The sequence below is a fragment of the Mastigoproctus giganteus genome, chromosome 10 (assembly GCF_048544385.1).
Source record: "Mastigoproctus giganteus isolate SK-2022 chromosome 10, ASM4854438v1, whole genome shotgun sequence".
In the NCBI taxonomy this organism is placed as follows: Eukaryota; Metazoa; Arthropoda; class Arachnida; order Uropygi; family Thelyphonidae; genus Mastigoproctus; species Mastigoproctus giganteus.
The window spans coordinates 123,428,313-123,451,343 of NC_143584.1; the positions used below are offsets into that span (position 1 = coordinate 123,428,313).

Sequence of the window (23,031 nt, forward strand, 5' to 3'; positions counted from 1 at the left end):
ATCGACTGAGGGAATCCATTTTGGCAATCATCGATCAAATGGAAGGCTTCAAGACACTTTAGGAGCATACAGTTAATGGATTTCTCTATTACTTTGGAAAGAGTAGAGGTGATAATTGGATGGAAATAAATTGTCACCCTTTTTAGGAACTGGCGGGATAGAAGTAAGTTTTCAAGCAGAAGGAAAAACACCAGTGGAATAAGAAAGCGTAAAATGGCAACACAGAACAGAGCAATCTCAGGACCACAGGTTTTGAGAACAAATGGAGAAATACTATCAGGTCCTGGAGATTTCTTGGCATCAAGAAATCATGAAATAGTAATCCAAACAAAGAAAAAAAGAATATAAATCTCACAGATCATCCCATTTTGCATTCTTTACTGCCAAACAGCACGAGGCTGAGAATGGCCATTAGGTAAGGCTCCATTAGAGAAGAGACCATCATTAAGTTGTGATCTGAAGTGTCTAGAGGAATTCTAAGATTGACTGTTGGGTGTATGGTTAGGATTGTTTGATATTCTAATAGGTAATTGAACAAGCCAAGTAATTGCAAAAGCTTCAGCATCTTGACCAACTCTTTCCAACTATAAAATGAAGCTAGCTGGAATCTTGAACATAAAATAACGAAGAAAAATTGTCTCACTATTAGAAAAGTTAGACTGCAGAAAGCTGAGTTTGAAAGATAGGATGTCAAAGAGTTCTGAGTGATTAGTGGATCTGGGAGAACAGTATAGGTAACAGTGAATTTGACAGAATGGGAACAGAGATTTTAAGCCACAGGAGATTCCAAAACAAGTCTCTAAAGGAATGTCTGATTGGACATATGCACAAGTACTGCATTTGAAGTGAAAGGACTTGTAGAGAAAATAATTATGGAAACTGAGATGAGTAGTGGTTGAAGTAACTGATAATTGCAATTCTGTCTGAAAAAGTAGCTGGGAATTGGCAGACTGTAGGTGGAAATGAACAGTCGTTGAGATTGGAACTAAGACCATGTTTATTTATAAATGAATGAGGAAGTTTTTGGGAGGTTTGGATCGTTTTTGCAGATAAATTTGTTATATTAGTTTGATTATTCATGATGCATTCAATAAATAAAGTGGGTGGGGAGACATGTTCTATGAGTTGATGAAATTTTTGGATATGATATACACATAGTAAAAATATACCCAGCTCTGACATAACATGACCTCAGCAATGCCCCTTTTGTACACACTGCTTTGACTCTCTCTCTCTCCAGTCTGTCTTGCAGAGTAGAACCAGAAAGATTATACATGTACACTAGTTGAGCCAGATGCCCTGTAAAGAGTTACCAATAGATTTGTTCCAGTGAATTATCTCTGGATCTTGCCATGATGCACATCATAATCACAATAGACATAATACTGAAAGATGGGGGGGGGGAGTTTTTACAGAACTTTGCTTTAGAGACTAAACACGAGTTTCACCACTTCAAGCTTCCCATTAAGACAGTGGAACACATGAAATATTTTATTAGTTTATTGTTATGAAAAAACACACATTCATATAATTAGATACCTTTAAAGTGTCCCAATAACTAAATAAAATTGACCATTCTTCGAATTTCTGTAGCTCTTAAAATCCATCTGTGGTCCTCGGTTTTGGATTTAGGAAAATTAAATATTTCGTGTGATAAAGTGGCTTTTATTGAACTTCAATGTAATGTCCTTCTCAAGACACTGGACTACACGGTATTTCTTATCCTAGGATTTCAGATATTCACTCTCAGTGATATCTTGATTTATGAGTGACATTTATGAATGCATTACTATTCAGGGTTCTCCCTGAATAGTAATGCATTCATAAATTTTGCCCAATTTTGGTATTTAATAAATCATTAAAGTAATACAATTAATTAAATAAATATACAAGTTTCCTCTAAATCTTGCATGCATAGTTGACATCATCCAGTGAACCACTTTTCAAAACAATTTTCCAAGGGCACATAAGGAACACTTATGTTCTTTGTGTGCCCTTTATGTTTACTTAATTATTGGTATCTACAATTTTTGTCCTAATAGTTTTTCAATTGATTTCCCAGATTAACATTTTTCACCACGCTTTGACACTTATCTTGCCAAATTTCACTTTTCGGAAAAATTTAAAAAATTCTAGATTTTTAAATTTGACTTATTAATTTATTACTTGTAAGTCCCTTTTTGTCCCCCCCTGCCCTCTTACACATTATCGCTCATTAAATTTTTGAAAGAAATGGAAAAAAATGTATTTTATTATTAACTTGAGAAAATGTTATAATATATAGAAAAAAACTGATTTTGACATATTTTTAACTACAGTTGTGTTAAATTTTTTTTTTTTCCATTTTCCCTTTATTCTAATTGTAATATAAGGTGAACTTTTGGCAGCTTTAATTGCCTAGTTCTTTAGGACATTATTGGCAGGAAGTAGGGCTTCCTTAATAACTGTTCTGTGTGCTTTGAAGAATGAGTAACTAGTAGTCACAAAGTGCCACACCCAAGCAGTTCTGATAAAAATAGTGTTTATTACTCTAGAAATGTTAAGTCATTTCCATTCTGTTCCAACGATTATTATTAATTTTCTTCTCGTGTATGTTGGCATTGCTTCACATTTCCATTTTACTGTGAATTTCTGTTGGAAATGTGCATTAAATGAAACAGTCTGCCCTCAATACATGAAGAAGGATATATAAATGTTGTGAGCATATGTCCAACTGCAAATTTCAAGAAACCTTTATTTGAAATGTAATGAACGTTGTAATCTAGACATTTAATTATTTCTAATATGTATGTAAATTGTTACAAAACTTTTTTGCATTAACTAATTTAAATACATTACTTTAAAAATGTTTTACTTACATATGATAAAATTTAGTTATATTAAAATATATAGATTTTATATAACACTTGAATTACACAAATTAGTTTTAGCACTATTTGTGTAATTAGTTTTAATAACCATTAAGACTGTAATTACACAAATTACAGTTTTAATAGCATTAAGTATTTAATACTTAATGAATATTAAGTATTTAATATTCATTAAGTATTTTTATTTTAGCTTTTTAGAAAAAAAATTTCTGTGAAGGTGTATAACAATTTTTTGTAATTATATAAAGTAAAATTATAAAATTAGCTGAGAGTATCTATATAATGTGCATCTGGTAACCCTACTCACATATACAGTGTGTGTAAGGTTATCAGATGCACATTATGTGTGTGTAGTGTTACCAGATATTTTAAAGTTAATATAGGACAAAGGTGATGAAAATGTAGGATGAAAGTAGGACTCTTCCTCTAAAAAAGAGGACACTTTTTATGCACACTGAGTAATCACTGAATTATGACCACCTACCTAATACTTCATAGGTTCTCCTTTTGCCCTCAGTACAGCAGTATCTGACATGGCATTAATTCAGCAAGATGTCAGAAGCATTCGGACGCCTGATATGGCTTTTCATATTGTCCCACAAGTGCTCCATGGGATTGATATTGAGGGATTTCGGAGACCAATCAGTATGCTGGAAGTCAGAACTGTGTTCCTCAAACCATTCCTGTACAACAATTGCCTGATGGCTCGGCACATTGTCATCTTGGAAGACACCATCACCATTTGGGGAAAAGTAGTAGTAGTAGTGGTGGCATGTGATGCAAGAAACCAAGTGTATGAGCTCATGCAGCATCAGCCAAAAAAAAAAAAAATCACACCATTCTCTCCAAATGCCTGTCCAGTTCCTCCTTAAATTTATTCAACCTATCAACTTCCACAACGACAGATGGAAGTTTGTTCCAGCAATTAACCACCCGCTGGCTAAAGGCAAATTTCCGCACATCTATTCTACTGTCTTTTCTTAATTTGAATTTATTCCCCCTTAGGTTCGTAATCTGAACAAGTGGAAGGATCCATTCAGAATTCAGCATGCTCAATCCATTCAAGGCCTTATACACCTCAATCAGATCACCACGCAGGTGCCTAGTCTCCAGCCACTGCAATTTGCAGAACTTAAGCCTCTCTTGGTAAGAGGATCATTTCATTCCCCTCACCAATCTTGTTGCCCTTCTCTGTACATGTTCAAGTAAATCTACATCCTTCCTAAAATGAGGCCTCCAGACCTGTACGCAGTACTCAAAGTGAGGCCTGACCATTGCCTTATACAGAGGGACAATCACCTCCTTCTCCCTGCTAGCAAAATTCCTATATATCATTGACAAAACCCCATGACCTGCCCTGACAGCCTGTCTGCATTGCTCAGTAAACTTCATATCTGACTGCACAATTACTCCCAGGTCTTTATCATTTTCTACCACCTTAAGCGTAGTACCACACAGTTGGTACATTTCTCTGGGGTTACTTCTACCCATATGCAGTACTTTGCATTTGTGAAGGTTAAACTTCAGTTGCCACTTCTTAGCCCATCTGCCCAAATTATCTAGATCCTGTTGCAGTAGCACACTGCCATTACTGTCATTAACAACCCTGCCAACTTTGTATCATCTGCAAACTTCGACATTAAGCCTGATATACCTTCTTCAATATCATTGATAAATAATACAAAAGAACAGTGGACCTAACACCAAACCTTGTGGGACTCCACTAATAACATTAGTCCACGAAGAGCAGCACCCATTGATTACCACCCTCTGTCTTCTCCCACTTAACCATCCTTTTATCCATTGTAGCAACTTACCCTTAATACCATTCTGCTCCAATTTGTACAATAGTCTTCCATGCGCAACAGTGTCAAAAAGCTTTCGAGAAATCCAAATATATGATATCAAAATTATTTTTTGCATCCAGTTCCTTTGTAACCACATCATAATATCCTATCAAATTTGTCAGACAAGACTTTCCCTTAACAAACCCATGCTGTCTGAATTATTGCTGCAGTCTTGTCTAGATGATCCTGCAATGCATCTTTAACCAGTGACTCCATTATTTTACCCGGAACAGAAGTTAAACTAACTGGTCTGTAATTACCCGTGTCACCCTTCGATCCCCAGGCACCTTTGTAGCCAGGTGGGAAGGAGCAGCAGTCCGTAGCACACGCTTCTTGATTAGACCGGGGTTCGAGCCCGTCACCACCAAATACGGAGGATGCGGAAAGGTCAGGGAATGACCACCGCATGTCCCGGAGCAATATGGCCTTAGTTGCTAATGCTCCTAAAAAAAACAAATAACAATAATAACAATAACCTTCGATCCCCCTTTGTGAATTGGGGATACATTTGCACATCTCCGGTCCATGGGAACCTCCCCTGAGTCCAAGGATGCTCTCATAATTATGGCTAAGGGTTTGTTGCTTTGCCACCTCCTTTAATATAACTGGATAGATCCCATCCACCCAAGGTGCTTTTCTTATGTTTAACTTCAACAATTTCTCCTCCACTTTGCTTTCAGTTATTACAAAATCATTAAGTATCCTGCTACAATTTGATAACCTTCTGCCATTTTCAAACCTTAATAATTCCTCATGTGTGAATGTAGATGCGAAATACTCATTCAGTTTGTTTGCTATCTGAGCAGGATCATCAACACTCGAACCATCGATATCAAGTGGACCAATCAGATTCATCCCCTTCCTTTTAGAGTTTATACAAGTAAAGAAATCCTTGCTGTTTTTCTTAGCATCTTTTGCCAAGGATTTCCCGTAGCCTGCCTAACATCCTTTGTGACCTGATTACAGACTAGCTTATATCTGCCATAGGCTTCTGAGTCGCTTGAAAATTTATATGCATCCCAAGCATTTTTCTTCTCTCTTACGAGTCTCATTAGTTCATTAGATAACCATTTAGGCCTAAACCTTGAACAATATTTCTTAATAGGTATGAAACTTTTAGTAGCTTCCAAGATTAATTCCTTGAATGCTTCCCACTTAGAATTTACTGTTGGTAACATCATCACTTGATTCCATTGTACCGAATTTAAAAACTGTGAGACCACTGTAGTCACCTTTAGGAAGAAAAAACCCTTTCCTTTACCCCTGATGGTAATTAAATCTTTAAGTAAATCCCACATTAGTACACTGTGATCACTGCCACCTAGTGGTTCCTTTATCTGCAAATTCTTAATACACAAATGATCACTGCTGATAACCAGATCAAGAGTATTACTTTCTCTGGTTGCCTCTCGAACATGCTGCTGCAGAAAACAATCATTCAGTAAATCCACAAAAGTCTGACTAGTGTGCGAGTGACCAATCCACAAGTTCCAGTCAATATCTGGGAAGTTAAAATCCCCCATTATTAGACATTCCGATTTACTAGCGCACTTTATTTCTCTGTACAATTGTTCATTCGAGTTCATTCATACTCATTCGAGTCATTAGGCCTATAACACACTCCTACTCTTATTTTTGCTTTCGCAGTGCTTATGTCACACCAAACTGACTCAACAGTGCACTGTTCATCTATATCAACTGGATGCACTTCTTTTGATTTTATGTTTTTTTTCAATTAATAGCATAACACCTCCTCCCTTTCTATCCTGTCTATCCTTTCTGTACACATTGTACTTCCCAAATTCCAGTTCAGCATTCCTTATATCTGTGTGACACCACGTCTCTGCTATCCCAACAATATCTGCCTATGATGTCTTGACCAACACTTCAAATTCATCAAATTTATTTACTATACTTATAGCATTGGTATGCATGCAAGCATACATGCTCCTACTCCTATTCCTGGTTACCCTAACACCTCCCATATACCCACCTATTTCAGGATGACTGCCATCCGTCCCTGAAACCCCCAACACCCCACGCTCCAGGTCGCTACTTATTCTAATAGAAGTTGTGCAAGAATCACCTTCACCTCTGCCTATGGCTACTGTTAAACTATTAGTCCTTGTATCCCCCCAAGCTATCAGTTTTCTGACCCACCTAACACTGCCTCTATAGCAGGGTAATATAGCAGGGTGTACACAGTCAGCAAGCAGTTGGCAATAGCGGAGACCAGTGATACGCTGTTCCACATGCACCAGGGGTCCAAGTTCTTGCCAGTGAAACATGCCCTACACCATACAACCGCCACCACCGGCCTGCACTTTTAGTACCATGCATGATGGATCAAGAGCCTCATGTTGTTGACACTAAATCCATACATGACCATACACGGTGTGGAGTAAATAATGTGACTCATTCGACCAGCACACATTCTTCCAGTCTTCTAATGCCCAACTTGCATACTCTTTGCCCCAGGCGAGTCTTTTATGCCGATGAACCTTGGTTAGGAGAGGATGCTGTAGGGGGTCGTTTGCTGGTATGGCCCATGTTGTATTGGGTAGTCACCCCTTCAGCAGTGCTGTGCCTGTTCGCCTGTACGAGCCATCGGACCGGCAGTCACCTCTAATGTCAACCTTTCACTGACCTTTGCAGTTTTGCCATTGGGTTGTTGTTTGACCATTTTTGAAGTCAATCCTGGTACACTTTAAGAAAGCCACTATGGTGGCTCTTGACCACCCCACCAGTTCGGCCATTTGGGAAATCTAGGCACCAGCTCATCAAGCACCCACAATCTGGCCTTTCTATCAAAGTCCGATAAGTCCTTCCTTTTACCCATCACTCTCGGAATTTTACTACCTACTGAACCACTGACACCTTATCTATGCTACATAGGTCAACTAACTGTGCACTCTCGTACCTCACGTGGTCAATGGATCACATTTGTTTTCATAGGGGTAGTCATAATTCAGTGATCAATCAGTGTATATGATACATTATTTTAATGTAAGTAAATTACAGAAAATCTTATATTTGAGTACAATAATGAAAATGTAGATAATGTAACAAGCTTTTAAAACATGGAATAAAAAAATTAATTTTACAAAATTAATAAAAATACATCATTTCAATTATATTATATTTATTAGATTTTCCAATTAAATTTAGAAGGGCTGTCTTTGTCAGAAGATATTCATGGAACTGCCCAAAACTGAAATTTTTAAAATTATGTTGCATTAATAGTATTCCTTTAATTGAATCTAAATTCATTCGATTTCTTTCCTTCATCCACTGTGCACTAATGAATGAAAATACTCTCAACATTAGCATTATGTCCTGCTAAAGCAAAAAAGAACATCGAAACCTTTAACAAATCTGTAAATAATTCAATATTCATTAAATTTTGATATTCATTAAAAAAGTAACTCCATTTTTCATGAGTCAGTCTTTCACTATTATTACGTATATTTTCATTACTTTCAATGAAAGATTTTAAATTGCTCCATTGATTAAAAAATTTTTAATCATCAATATCAATGCCCCTTTGTTTTAAATAAATTAACAAGGGCAAAATTTTATCCCAACTCAAGACTTTTTTTAAATGCATCCATTTAAAAATGGAAAATTCATTGAAATCCACGATTCCAAATATTTTGAAATAGTCTCACAAAAGACATTTATATTGTGAAGAAACTGTTGAGGTTCTTGCTTTGTTTAAAATTTCCCTTACTTTTAATGAAAAAAATTTATTTTCAATTCTTTCCTGTATTAGAAAATGATATTTTTCAAAAATATCAGTTACTTCCAAAAACAGAATTGTTTTTTTTCTATTTCTGTGGTGTTACTATGGAAGGTTGACATAATGGAATGTACTGCCCATAAATAACATTCTCCAAAATCATTCTCAAAAAATTTGGAGAGAATTACTGGGGTACTGTACTATCTTGTCTTAAAAAATAATATTTTAAAGGCTCATATAATTGAAACACCCGATGAATGGCTGGAAATAAAGTAAGCCATCTTGTTTTGCTGTGGTAGAGAAGTTCCTCATATTCATTGTCCATAATTTGACATTCTTTTAATTTCTCAGTCCTTACTGTATAACATGAAAAAAATAATTATATATTTTTAAAACAATAGATTCCGTATCAAATGGAAGAATATTTGTTCCACAATGAACACTGTTATTCAAGACATGAGCAGGACAACCAACACCAATTAAGAAAGACTTAAGACCATTTTTCAACTCGGGAAAAAACATTGTTCCCAGTCTTTTTTCATTCGACCACCAAAATTAGTGTTACAGTTATCACTGTAAAAGACACACATTTTGATGCAATTCCATGATCATGAACTTCCAATATGATATATGATATTGTGGTCAACTATTCGTTTGGTGCACTTTTTAAATCTAATCATTTAATTTGAATTTCTCCATTCTTATAGTCAAGGTATTGAATACAAATTGGAAACAATTTTACTGTACCATGATTACTTGCATCTGTTTGAACACCTACATATTTAATATTATTATCAGAGGTTCCCGTAGAAACTTTATGATTGAATGTGGAGAAAAACAGAAGCAATAGTAAACTGCATTTACTATTGCTTCTGTTTTTCTACAAGCACAACTAATCTTATTGACTATTTTTGAGTCAGAGTAAATTTTTTTATGAAATACAGTTGAGTAATCCATTGGTTTCTAAGATTGGCGATGTTTGGTTGTATGGAATGCTAAAGCTCCTTCAGCAGCCCAAACAAAGTTCATCTTCGAACTCTTTTCTTTCATAAAAAAGTCACTCAAACGTGATTTGTTACTTTGATTCTGAACATTTTTTTTTTTTTTATGCCTATGGCACTCCAAATGGCATTGTAGATCAACAGCACCTTTGTTGGCAATGTATATTGTAGAACTACATAGTGCATTTATTTATCTTCCCATGGACTCTTTCCAGGTGCAAATGCAGGAAATTTTCTTTGCATTTCACTTCTAAATTGAGATTTTCTCTTTGGCATTTTGGATAAGGTATTATTCTGAAATATTAAAAATATTTACAAAATTAATAAATCTACATTTAAGTTTAAAATTTTTAAATATTCAGTATAGTTTCTTATTATTTGCTCGGGATTTTTTTAAATAGTTACCTTTATTTTTTCGTTTCAACCAGTGAAAATATGTACACTTTGAAATAATAATAGAAAACTTAGAATGCAGCGACATGAAATGTACCTGTCAGTAAAACATGTATATAAATACAGACTGGCAAAATCCATAGGAAAATGTGGATTCTGAGGGCTATGAGGGATGTCGTTTGAAGGCAATGTAAACAGAGTTATTAGTGGGCCAAATAGTTATCATAAGTGCAGCAATTAATTCTTGTTTGGACATTATTTTTCATTGTCTGGAAAATTCCGGACAGTAATCAAAATCCCTCTTGGACGTCCTTAAAAAGAGGACGTGTCCGGGAAAAACCAAAGTTCTGGTACATATATATATATATATATATATATATATATAAGTTAAAAGATATATATACTAATAGAGTGAAGAGGTATAGAAAAAGAGCAAAGAATTATAGAAAATAATTCTTTGCTCTTAAATAGAAAATTAAAGGAATGGAAGAAATCGCGGTGTACATAAATTTACATATAAAAAAATAGATGAGGATATTGTCTTATAATGCACAACCCTGGCGTCGTTATCAAGGGTCAACCACCAAAATTGGTGGTTGACCCTTGTCATAAAGTCTCAGTTTCTATCGCAGAGCACATGCCGAGAAATAATGATAAAACAAAGGATTAAAAAATAAGTGAATTTAGAACAAATTTATGAGGTTACAGCCAAAATAAATTAGTGTGAATCAGAGCTGTAATACTCAATTCTTCAATTGAGTATTACAGCCTCAATACTCAATTGAGGTTACGGCCAAAAGAAATATATATGGGGGAGAATGCAAACAGTAGGCATGTGATTTTATGGTTAACTCATTGGAGGAACAAAAATTAAGAACACAAACAACAGAAAGGAAAGTAGTAAAAGAACTCACTGCAACTAAAACGAAACTAAAACAAACAATACAATGAAAATATCTGGAGTGTAAAAGTCAAAGACAACAGATATCTTAATCAGTGAAAACGGAGAGAGAAAAAAAAAAAAAAAAAAGTTAAAAAGTATGTAGTTAAATTCATAATAAATATAGCCCAGAATAGGAAAGGAAGTAAATAACGTACAAAGTACCTAGAAAAGGATGCTAAAACTGTGAGAAGAAAATTGCTACAGGAAGAAAGTAGTGTCTTGCTACAAACATGTAGCGAGAATATATAATATATATATATTTAGTATATGATATTTATTTAGTATAATATATATATCTAAATTTTTTCCCCAATTATGTTTTGGATATTGTATCTGGAAATCAATATCCATCAGTTAAATGATGTCTGCACTGTATTCTTCTGAATAGTGTACAGAAAAGCAGTTCATTTTCTAAGACACTCTCTTCAATTTTATTTCAGTTATAAAATGGTCTTTTTTTTTTTTTTTATATTTAAACATGGAATACAAAATATGTTATTCAGATGTGCTATAAATTTTCCAATAAACTTGTAATCACACTGAACAAAATGGTGATTTGCAAAAGTTAAATGATCCAAAAAAACCAACAAAACCATAATTTTTAAAAAAAAATTTACAAGAAGTAATAAAAATCACCTAACATCAATTTGTCAGAAATCATGCAGCTTTTACAATTTTGATGAACATTCATGACATATTCGTTTGTGGCATGAGAAATACAGATGGAATGTTTTTCTTTTAACTTTTGATGGGCAAGTGTAGCATGTTTTGCATTTTTCTAATTTTTCCTTGCCATTTACCTGAGAAGGTTCATCAGGAATCACCAGTATTCTTTGAATATTAGAGCTTAAGTTACATTTGAGTGATAAATTTCCTGCTCTTTTTTTTGAGTTGAAGTTGTACTAGTTGATCTGCAAGTTGCTTTATAAAGTCTGTTTTTTCAAGTCTTGGATTATCTTTGTATGACTGATGAAGCAGATGAACATGTATGTACTAATATCAAGTAGTCAATAGAATATCACCATTGGTCAACTTTAAGTACAACAGCTTGTATGTTTAGCTCACCTTTCATTGATCATGTCAACGCCTACTTTTGTTATGTTGGAAAAGGCAATTATTTCTGGGTTTTCAGTATCATCATCAAATGACTTGGAATGATGCATGGAAGATACCAGGATAAGGTCGCGTGTTCGATTCCCACCTCGGGCTTGGATCAAAGTACTGCAAAAACCTTGGGAGGTGCATTATGGCCACAGAAGCCTATGTGCCAACAAGTACCAAAAAAAAAAAAAAAAATACCAGGATAACTGCCCTGTTTCTTTTAAACACATGAGACACGAGTGTTGTACTTTAAGCAAAACCAAACATAGTCAATCCAATTTTCCTATTTCTGTTAAGCAAAAAAAGTTTAGGAATTTCACTCTTATTTTTTAAAATTGTACTGATGTTAATCCTTTGTTTCAGTTTTTTCCACTAATTTAATAGACATAAACCAATTGTGAGCAGTTATGTTATATTTGTATTCTGAAAAGAGTGTGTCCATCTTATTACAGCTCATGTAGGTTTCGACAATTTCTTTTCCTTGTCGGTCAAGCCAATTCAATCACAGTTTTAATTGCTGTAAATGTATCCACTATAAAAATAATCGTGCATGATTTTTTTGGCATGTGCATTTTATATTGGCATTTGCCTCTAAACAAAACAAGCATTTCATCATTACACATAAATGCACCAGGGTAATACCTGGCTTGACATTCAGTAACCAACTTATTAAAAACTTCAGAAATTGGCACTATCAGATCTTCTTATCACCTTATTGCTTAATCAATGGGATTATTGAAAAGTAAACAAATCAGTAAAATAGCAAATCTGTTTTTGCTCATAATACAGCAGAAGATTTCATACATCTGTGACAAAAACTTAATTTTTTTGGTGATTGGATTGGAAAATCGATGTATGAAGTTGCATACTAATAAATTCTTTTAGTTCATTCATATCCAAATCTCTCAGTTTGGATATTTTCTGGTTTTTATATATTTGCATCTCACAATTTGTATTTTGACATTAATCCACTGTAATATAACTTATAACATGTCTTTTGAAAATAATAAATTCAAAATAACTGGATCAGCTGTATTGGCTAAATTAGCAGAAGGCTGCAAATTCTGGTAGTTTTACTATGATATTATGTTTTGGTTTTCGCAAAGCTTTATCAACACAGTTGATAAATCTTTGGGAAAAACATTTTAATATGTTTTTGCCATAATAATGTTTCACAGAACATCCAGAATAGTGTTCTTTGTCACTACCATTACAGGCATTTTATTCATTTTATCCATCATTCTCATCTTCACTGTTCACTTCAGCCTCCGACTCATACCCATGATCACTCATTTCAGTGGTCCTCACTAACACCTTCTTGTTGATATAAAACTGTTAAAAATTGCATGCTATTTTTAATCTCAATTTTTTTATGATTTTTGAAAAAAGGACAAAAAAAAAAGTGGTTTAGTAATTAAAAATTAAAATTTTGTTTTTTCCGCAATGATGGAAAAACAAATTTTTGGCTGATGCTACATAAGCTTGCTTTCTTGTATCATTTTCTATTACATCTTAAACTTTCTTTTAAAGTGTTGAAAGCCTAAGCTAACAGGTTTGTATATTACTTGATCATCATTTTTACTTTATTGGGTGCTCTATGCGTGTGTTTCATTTTATAATAGGAGAGCATTTGCTAGTAACATGGGGTCAGGCTTCAGAAATTTTGGGCATTTTCTAAAAGTTATATGTAGCAAACCCCCAGGGGCTCACATCCGGTGACTATGGGCTTGGCTTGGCTTGGCACACCCAGGGTCCTGAGCTGGATAGCATCATTCTTCTCTTTCTTGGTGATTCCTTTCTACTTCTCTCTCTCTCTCTCTGGTGCCTCCGTAGCCAGGTGGGCAGGAGTGGCAGTGCATAGTACACGCTTCTTGATTAAACCGGAGTTCTAGCCCGTGACCACCAAATACGGAGGATGCGGAAAGGTCAGGGAATGACCACCGCATATCCTCAGAGGAATATGGCCTTAGTTGCTAATGCTCCTAAAAACCAAATAACAACAACATATCTCTCTCACTCTCTCTCTCTCAGGGTAGTAGAGAAATTTTTTTTTTGTCCGGTGCAGCATAAGCCTCAGGCTTCCTTGCACCATATGGCTAATAATAATAATAATAACTTGTTGCGAGTAGTCTCTAAATCAAACAGGCACAGAAATAAAAGATTCCCTCCTTCCTATTCTATGGATGCTTCTGCTCTTCTTTGCCATCCAGGGAATTCTCTCTGGGCACCCACCTTATACTGTCAAAGAGGTGGGAGCAACAATCTGTCAAATCAAATACATGCACAGTTAATACAACTCAACTAGACAAAATAAAATTACAATTATAAACTACAGAATATAGGTTCACTTATAACCTTCAGATTATGGGTTCACTTATAAATACAATCAGTCACTGACTAGGTAGCACAAATTGATCTGCACAATTGGCACCTGGGGCAGTATTTTTAGTCAGGTATTCATGTGTTGTGGCTGATCCAAGGGTTTTTCCCTATTAGCTGCTACTAATTCCCTTCTGAAGAAGCACCAAACTGGCCATTTGTATGTAGTGTGTTGAATGCGTAAGTGTAATGTTGTGGTGTGTTGTGGTGTCGGCCGGTACCTGGCGCTTAGCAGGTGGGAAGCAGCAACACTTGGTCACTACATCTTACCCCCCAATTCCTGCCACATGAATGCAGCCATCATCTACTATCTCCTGCTGTGCAAGCCCAGGGCATAAAACCTTAAAATTCCCGAATAAGAATGAAGTGGAAAAGGAGGAATATAGAGGAGGAGGTTTGGGAGCTTGGGAGGTAAAAAGTTAGAATAGAGGAGGATCAACAGAGGGAACCTCCAATAATTAGAAGTGAGAAGAAGTAAAGCAAGAATAAAGTAAGGAGTGGACTAACTTCTCTAACTATGGGAACCTATCCCATGGAAAATCCCATCTTAAGAACTAGGATCAGCAAAACTTCTTAATTTACAGTTTGCCTAACTCCGTGTAGGCAGAATTCCTTTACTTCTAGAAGAAATAATTAATCTTCTTACAAAAATGCAATGAATGCTAATTCCATGCATTCTGAAAAACTCCACAGAGAGACACTATGTGCAAAATCCTCTTCTTCAGTAACACAGCATAATATACACTATGTACAGATACATCCATTCCATTTAAGACAAGGTAATGCCATAACCTGGCCCAATAAATAAAAGGTTTTGGGGTTTTTCCAAAAGTACAATACATGTCCAAGTGAGGTCCAAATCCTAGATGAGATCACATTAAGCAAGGTTCTGAACCATGAAGTTTTAAAATAGTTCTTGCCTAAACACAAGCTCTAAGACAGTCCAAAAAATTGTGGTCTAAGATTATCATCCAAGACAGTTAATAACACAGTTACTAGGAAAGGTCTCTAATGTGAAATGTCACATTGATATTCACTCACAAAGTAGGATACATTAATTACAAAAACTCTAAAACACTATAAGGCTAAATAGTATCTCGATGAGTAGAGCAAAATTGCTTGTATAGTAGATACCTATTCTGGTGAAAACAATTCAATATCAAGTGCCAATTTATTATAAAATCCAGAAAAGTGTACCCCTTAATAATACTAATCAGTTGCAACCATAGACTCCAATCAAAGATGAGAGATATTTCTTTCCTAGTCCAATAAAGGATCCAAGAAATCACCAGCACAGCAAAACTAGAATCTAATTTCTTCTTTTAAATGCACAAGAAGCAAACACATTCATTGCCTGAAATTCCACCAGAATTTTATTGTTGCTGGAGTCTAAGTTAGGAACCACACTAAGTAGATCACATCGAAAATCATTATAATAATGACATTGATGAAGAAATATGGTTAACAGTTTCTTCCTGGCCACACAAACAAGAGTTGGTGAAAGTCCCAATTTTTGGAGTTTAGTATTTATACTTCCATGTCCGGTTAATATAAACATATATAAACCCGGCAAAAACCATATTAACTCTTTTTTAATTTCCCTTGTGACCACCAATATCAGACGATGACCACTCCTGCTGCCATTTTGCAACAAAAATTTGCCGTAGTCTTGTCTTAATGGGAGCACTTAGTTCTGTTTGGATGTCATCATATGTCAATGGTATAGTCTTCATTTGGTGATACTTAAGTTTGTTGTTATGTTTGTTATTTGGTTTTTAGGAGCATTAGCAACTAAGGCCATATTGCTCCGGGGATATGTGGTGGACATATCTGACCTTTCTGCATACTCCATATTTGGTGGTCACGGGATCAAACCCCGGTCTAATCAAGAAGCGTGTGCTACGCACTGCTGCTCCTGCCCACCTGGCTACGGAGGTGCCTCATGATACTTAAGGTAGTGGTACTGAATTTTAAAGTGGACAGGTAGTTTCCAGCAAAACCTGAAGAGCCATGGTGGAGGTAGTTCAACAGGCTCGTGACATGGTCAGGTGGGCAGCCCTCTGCACTTGTAACAGTTATTTTACTACAGCAACTTTATTGGATCTAAAGCCCTGTGCACTAGCTTCATAAGAAATTATTGACAAAAACACACAATTATAGTAAAGTTGTAAGGTCTGATCTCTGAGATCCCAATCTTATCTTGTAATCTGTTTAATTCTGTTCAGGAACATTTAGCCTTTTCTTTAACATGCCAAACATGTGGTAAAAAACTGAGAGCATCATCAATATAAACGCCTAAGTATTTGGGCTTCAATAAGTACTCCTTATATTTAATAACTGGAGTTCTTCCATGGTCAAGCTTTCCCTTGAGTGGCATCTGAGACATCTTTATAATAGAAACCTGCAATTTATGAGTTGAAGCCAGTTGGAGCGTTTCAACAACACAGCATTTGCTGATTCTTCAAGGCTTTTTCTAGAATTACCCTGGATTAATATTGTAAGATTGTCGGCATATGTGATCATATGAACAGCTGGAAAACTCTTAACCAACCAGGAATCAAAACCACATTCCAGCAAAAGGGGCCAAGAATTGACCCCTGTGGACATCCTCTTGTAACTCTGCAAGAGACCACCTCCAGTCCAGATTTGACATCAATGGTACGATCACAAAAATACCTCTTTAAAAGCTTATATATATTTATGAACACTTCAGTCTCACCAGGGCACTTTGCAACCAAAGAGTGTCAAAGTCCACAAAGAGGCTGGGAAATGCTTAGAATCTGTTTCTGCCTGAGTAGCTAGAAGTCTGACTAAGGCATCTTCTGTGCCTTGTCTCTTGGTGAACCCATAGTGGTCTCCAGAAGCAAGTCCTTTGGCCGCATACAATGCAATTAATCTACTGGCCAAAACCTTCTCTAGTACCTTTCCCACAACCAGGAGAAGGGCTATAGGCCGATATGATGATTGATCTTCATCTGGTTTTTTAGGATTCTTAAGCAAGATTTTGAGCAAAGCTCTTTTTCACACTCTAGGGAATTCACCCTTTGTAAGCATGAATTAAACTAAATTAATATTGAAGCTGGTACAATTTTCCTGACTCTTTTAACAACATCTACTTCAATACTATCATACCCAGGGCACTTGCCTGAGCAAATGGATTTTATTGTGTACTGGACCTTTTCCAGAGAGAACGGAGGTTGTTCAATCCTGTGTAATTAGAATTTATATGTACAATGTCAGTTTTTTCCAGTGACATATTAGTATCAGAGTCTTGATGTATAATTACATCTAATATTATATCTATAGTTGAAGACCAAGATAGGGTACTTTGACCTTCTGCAGTTCTGACAAAAGAGAAAATCTCATCTGGTGGAATCTTTTTGGTCACAAGTTTGTAAACAAGCCTCCAGGGATCACTATTTCTCTGGGTGCTAATTAAACTCTTCCAAGTAGCTCTTTTGATGTGACTAGAGTAAAACCGATTGGTAACAAAATGTTTTTACGGAAATGATGCGATCAACGTCACTTCCTATTATGCGGCTGTTAGATTTTAAATGACACAAATGACGTCACTTCCTAAATGGTGCTAACGATGATAACTCAGTCACTAACATTGATTCGGTAGAGTAAGTAGTTAATTCAGTAGAGTTAAGTTCATACTAAGATATAGAAATGATTTCACTTCCTAAATGACGCCAACTCCGTTACTAACGTTGATTCAGTAGAGTAAGCAGAGGGTAGTAATATTATGCAAGAACAAAAGCTTCAAAGCCATGGAAGAAGCCTCTTGTGTCGAAAACGAGTTCAAAAACACAGGGAACGAAAAAAATGCTGACTTTAATAAAATCTGTTTCTCAAGATTTTGATCAACATCAACCTTCTAAGTAGTGTAAGTAAGTAAACTTCGATCAATCCATTAAAAAATTTAAACGGTTATGACTCAAGAATGCTATAATAAAACAATCACTCCTTACAGTAGTTTCTGGTTATGACATCATACTAGTCTACAAATGGATTTCACTAACTATTGAATTGTAAAAATACCAAATTTCTCACTAATCTCTGCATGAATCGAGGTGAAACCTATCTCTCTGTACTTGCCATCTCTTCATAGATCTAATGGTATCCTATTTGCATAATTAATCCAAGAGTATCCATAGTGATAAGCACAATATTAGGAGCACTATATTAGCACATATATGCAAGCCAATGAGCTAGTCCACTTCCTCAGTATTTTCTGTCATTTGCCATTTGAAGGAGCCTCTATCCTAGATGCCACCTGGGCTCCTGTCCATATGCATCTAGTTCATGGCTTTTATCTTGCATCAAACCTTTGTAATAGGTTAGTAAGATTATACATCATATAAAAATGTTAGTATATACAAGATTTTTCCAAAGACACTATAAGATAGAATGGCCTTTTAGTGGGGATAGTGTATTTTCAGTCAGAACGATGTTCTTTTTTCATAAGGTGGTATGTGTTCTTCCTTAATCTTTATGAAGTGGGATGCCTGAAAATAAAATTTTCAGGCATCCCACTTCGTAAAGAGGGAAAAAAAGAGTCTGGACCAGGAGTCAAAGTGGAAAGTTTTTTAAAATCTACTCGTTATTTTGGATACATGTAAGATAAAACATTAAATTTTGATCATGCTCCTTGATTTAATGTGTAATATCGCAATAATTTTTGTTGGTTAAGAATTGCTATTTGTTATTTAACATTACTATATCAAATGAAAGTTTGCATTATAATAGTGACTCAGTACATTATTACTTTTCTTTTTGCTATTGTACCATTGTCTGTACTTCTTTTAATAACTTTTTTTTTTGCAAAAGTTTTTTATTAATGCTGGTTTACACACACACACACATACACACACAGTTTAACTTGTATCTTCATAAGCTAACCAGAAATATGTTGATTTCTTTGCTTTCCAGATATCTGGTACATCTCGTGTGTATTCAGTAAAGTCAGACATTTCCCACAAATATGCTAGTTCAAGTGGAACACATGGTGTGTATAAGCATGCATGGTATAAATAAAAATCCCAATAATTTTTATATGAGAATTACTTAAATATGGAAACTTCAGACATGGAAACTGATGAAGATTTTGGTCCAGGCCCACCTGAAAAAAGTAATGTAACATGCTTACAGGCTAAAGGTGATGATGATATTGATCGTCATGTATTGTCTTCAGAGGGAAAAATTGAGGATGTCGGTCCACTGAAAACTGAAGGTATGTCTTAGTTTGTTCCAGCAAATAGGGTTACCGTGCATCTGGATTTTCCCAACTTTTCTGGGGTTTTAAATGCTACCTGTGAGGATTTTAATTTTTAGTGCTGGCTATACATTAAACCTAAGTTGTACATTAGGCATCATTATTATGACATCTCATATTGCAAAATCTTTCAAGTTGCCTTACATGCAGCGGAGATTGGGGAAACCCCTGGTGTCGTTGTCAGACAATTAACGCTATAAATAAGCAACACTGAAATTTGCAATATGAGATGTCATAATAATGATGCCTAAATTTTTATTAGTCTAAGACACTTTTTTTGGCATATTTTGTACTGTAAAAAAGTCACAACTGGGTTGTCAACTCATACTTTTGGATACCTATCCTCCTACTGATAAGAGGCTAAATAGGTTCAAAATGGTGCTGTCTGGATAATGGTACTTAACTGAGAATAAGTAACAACAGACTTTTCTAATGGCTCATTTGAAGTATGAGGAAGGGAACTTGTCATGAAGAATTCATAATAGATGTTATAATAATGTTGCCTAATGTATAAACTTAAAAGTTCAACTATGTAGTAATGATGCAATTGCACAACCATGTCATAATTTTAATTTATCTTGAATTTTAACTACCTTTTATATAATATATATGCAATGCAAATAGTTACTATACAACAACTTTATATCGTAAAATACATAATATTTGTTAAAACACTGTATGTCATGATTTGTCAGTGGCTTCAGAAATTGTCTTTCATTAGCTCTCCAGAAATAGACTTCCATCATACCTTTTTTGTTAATTTTCAAGCCTTACTCCGTTCACTTATGACATCTGGACCATCAATTTTCCATCTCTAAATTCAAGATTTGTTAAAATCAATCCTGTAAAGAGGGGGTGAGGGTGTCAAAAATAAATAATAAAATAATAATAAAATAATTTCGGCATTCTAAAGCTTGGGCACTCCGTAGCCAGGTGGGAAGGAGCAGCAGTGCATAGCACACGCTTCTTGAATAGACCGGGCCCGTCACCACCAAATACGGAGGATGTGGAAAGGTCAGGGAATGATCACCGCATATTCCTGGAGCAATATGGCCTTAGTCGCTAATGCTCCTAAAAACCAAAACAACAACTACTAAAGTGTGTGTGTGTGTGTGTGTGTGTGTGTGTGTGTGTGTGTGTGTGTGTGTGTGTGTGTGTGTGTGTGTGTGTGTGTGTGTGTGTGTGTGTGAAAAACAGAGTAGCATTTGATCTATTAGTATAATCGGATCTGAAGGGTAATTTTCTGCCAAATGAGGGGGAGAGAATAGCATACAAAGTAATATCTTCATTGGCTAATATTGGGATATTCTTGATGCCATGACGTTGATCTGCCAAACCAGTAATGGCAGGGGTTCTTAACCAGTAGGTGTGCCCAGGGAAGGTGTGAGTTGCAATTTCTTTCACTAGATAAAATTCTAAAGTTTAGAATTCTTTATAATTAATATTGTAAATTAAAATTATTAAGATTAGTGCTTATTAATTAAATATACCTACAGGCACTCTGGGTTACAATGCTGAAAATATAAAATTTGATATTTCCCACACATCTCATTCTTCAGTATGAACCTAGATGGCATCCTTTATGGGTTCCATGCAGTTCGCATAGTTTGCTATCATTTTTTTTTTTTTTGTGTGTAAAAATCACTAGTAGGTATTTTGTCCTCCTAAATGGCAAACAACTAGTGATAGTATATACCAACAAGTGCCTATCATTGGCTTATTTAGATTTTTTGTAAATCTAAATGCCTCCCACCCCCCAATAAGAATTTTAAGTTATATATTTTTAGGATTAGGGCCCAAAAGAAGGGGGGGGGGGGCATTTAGATTTTTTGTAGAGGACACAAAAATCAAATCTGTACCTTGCCCATGCAAGAAAAAAGCTTATATTCTGAAAATGCCTGAATCTAACATTGGATAAACAATTTGCTAAACCCTTGCATGAACCCATACATAAAAAAAAATAATATTGCAGAAATATCTATAGCAATAAGTAAACTAGCAATTGCTTTTGTATAATTTGATGAGATTTGTTTCCTTTAACCACAAAGTTGCATTTGGGGAAAAATGCAGCTTTGATTTATTTGGGGAAAAAAAATTAAAGAGCATTCAAAGAAAATTTAACTTTTTCAAATGCATCAAATTTTGTGGTTAAAGGAGTTAAGTCTCCTTAAATGATATAAAAGCAATTGCTAATTTACCTATTTGATAGTTTCGGAAATTAACATATGTTGCACTACAGAAATACTGTTATGCACAGCCACCTATTACATTCAATTTTGTTGGCAAACTCTTAACACATTAAAAAAAAAAAAATTGGAATTTAATTTCCCAATAATTTATAAATAAATGTATTTTTAATATATATATATATTTTTTTTTTTTGTTATGACACATTGCTATGTGTACAAAAAATACCATATGTTATGCAAATTATTATAGGTGCAATTTTATGGAAATAATTTTATTTTATTATCTTAGTTCTTGAAATTGAAAAGTATGCTATTTTATATTATATAAAATTGTTACTACTAATGCTACTAATAAAATTAATAATAAATTTAATTAATAAATTAATTATTTATTATATAAATTAATTCTGATAAATTAATTTTAATAAAATAAAATAAATTTAATAAATTATTAATTCTATACAATTTACACATAGTTTTTAATTATATTACAAAATACCACTATGTATGTATTTTCGACACAAATGGGGTCCTTTTGGTCACAAGTATGTAAAAGGGGACCTCTTTGTTGAGGGACACAAAACTTAAAGTTCATATCTTTGCAATCTGCAAATTCCACTATATTTTTCAACACCAATTTTTTTTTTTTTTTCCTTCCCACTGTTGCTTGAAGGTCCTTCTACATTGGGGGCCCCTGGTGCACTGCATCTGCTACCCACCTCCATATGGCTTGGTCTGACTAATTTTCCTTAGTATTGTGGATGGATAAATAACTTATATAAACTAACATAAGTGGAGAGTAATATTAGATAGTTACAACCATTGTAGAAATGGGCAGGGGGAATATACAAGACCATCTCAGAAATGGAAGAAGAGAGAGAGAGATCAAACCTACTCAAAAGGAACAGTTCAAATCTGTCTCTCCTAATGTTTTCCAGTTAAGTATGAATGGATAAAATATCTTGCACAACACGTTTATTTATACAGTCACACCCAGCTGGGGAACATTAAGGAAACTGGTCAGGTCCATTTGATTTGTTAGTTCTGACCTTCTTCATTTCCTGTTTCTCGTGTTGAATGTGCATGCACATTGCTTTGTCACCTTAAACTCTTTAACTTTCTATTTCTTTAAATACCATAAGTGAGCCCTGATGACAAAATTCAAAACAGAAACAAGAAATATTGCCAGCATTAAGTTATATATTGTGGTAAGCTGGTATGCAGTGTAATTAATTTACTACAATAAATTATTTTTTTCGATAAATTAAAACTATTTCATGTGGTCTATTAT

The 23,031-nt window shown here is 34.8% G+C and overlaps 1 protein-coding gene across 1 annotated transcript in view; it reads left to right on the forward strand.

Moving 5' to 3' along the window:
- Positions 1 to 23,031, forward strand: part of LOC150079265 (uncharacterized) — a 359,584-nt gene that overhangs the window by 38,957 nt on the left and 297,596 nt on the right. The window contains exon 2 of the mRNA XM_090383011.1: positions 19,209 to 19,509. Coding sequence (XP_090239137.1) covers positions 19,350 to 19,509 — 160 coding nt within the window. The 5' untranslated portion in view covers positions 19,209 to 19,349. The remainder of the gene's footprint in view (positions 1 to 19,208; positions 19,510 to 23,031) is intronic.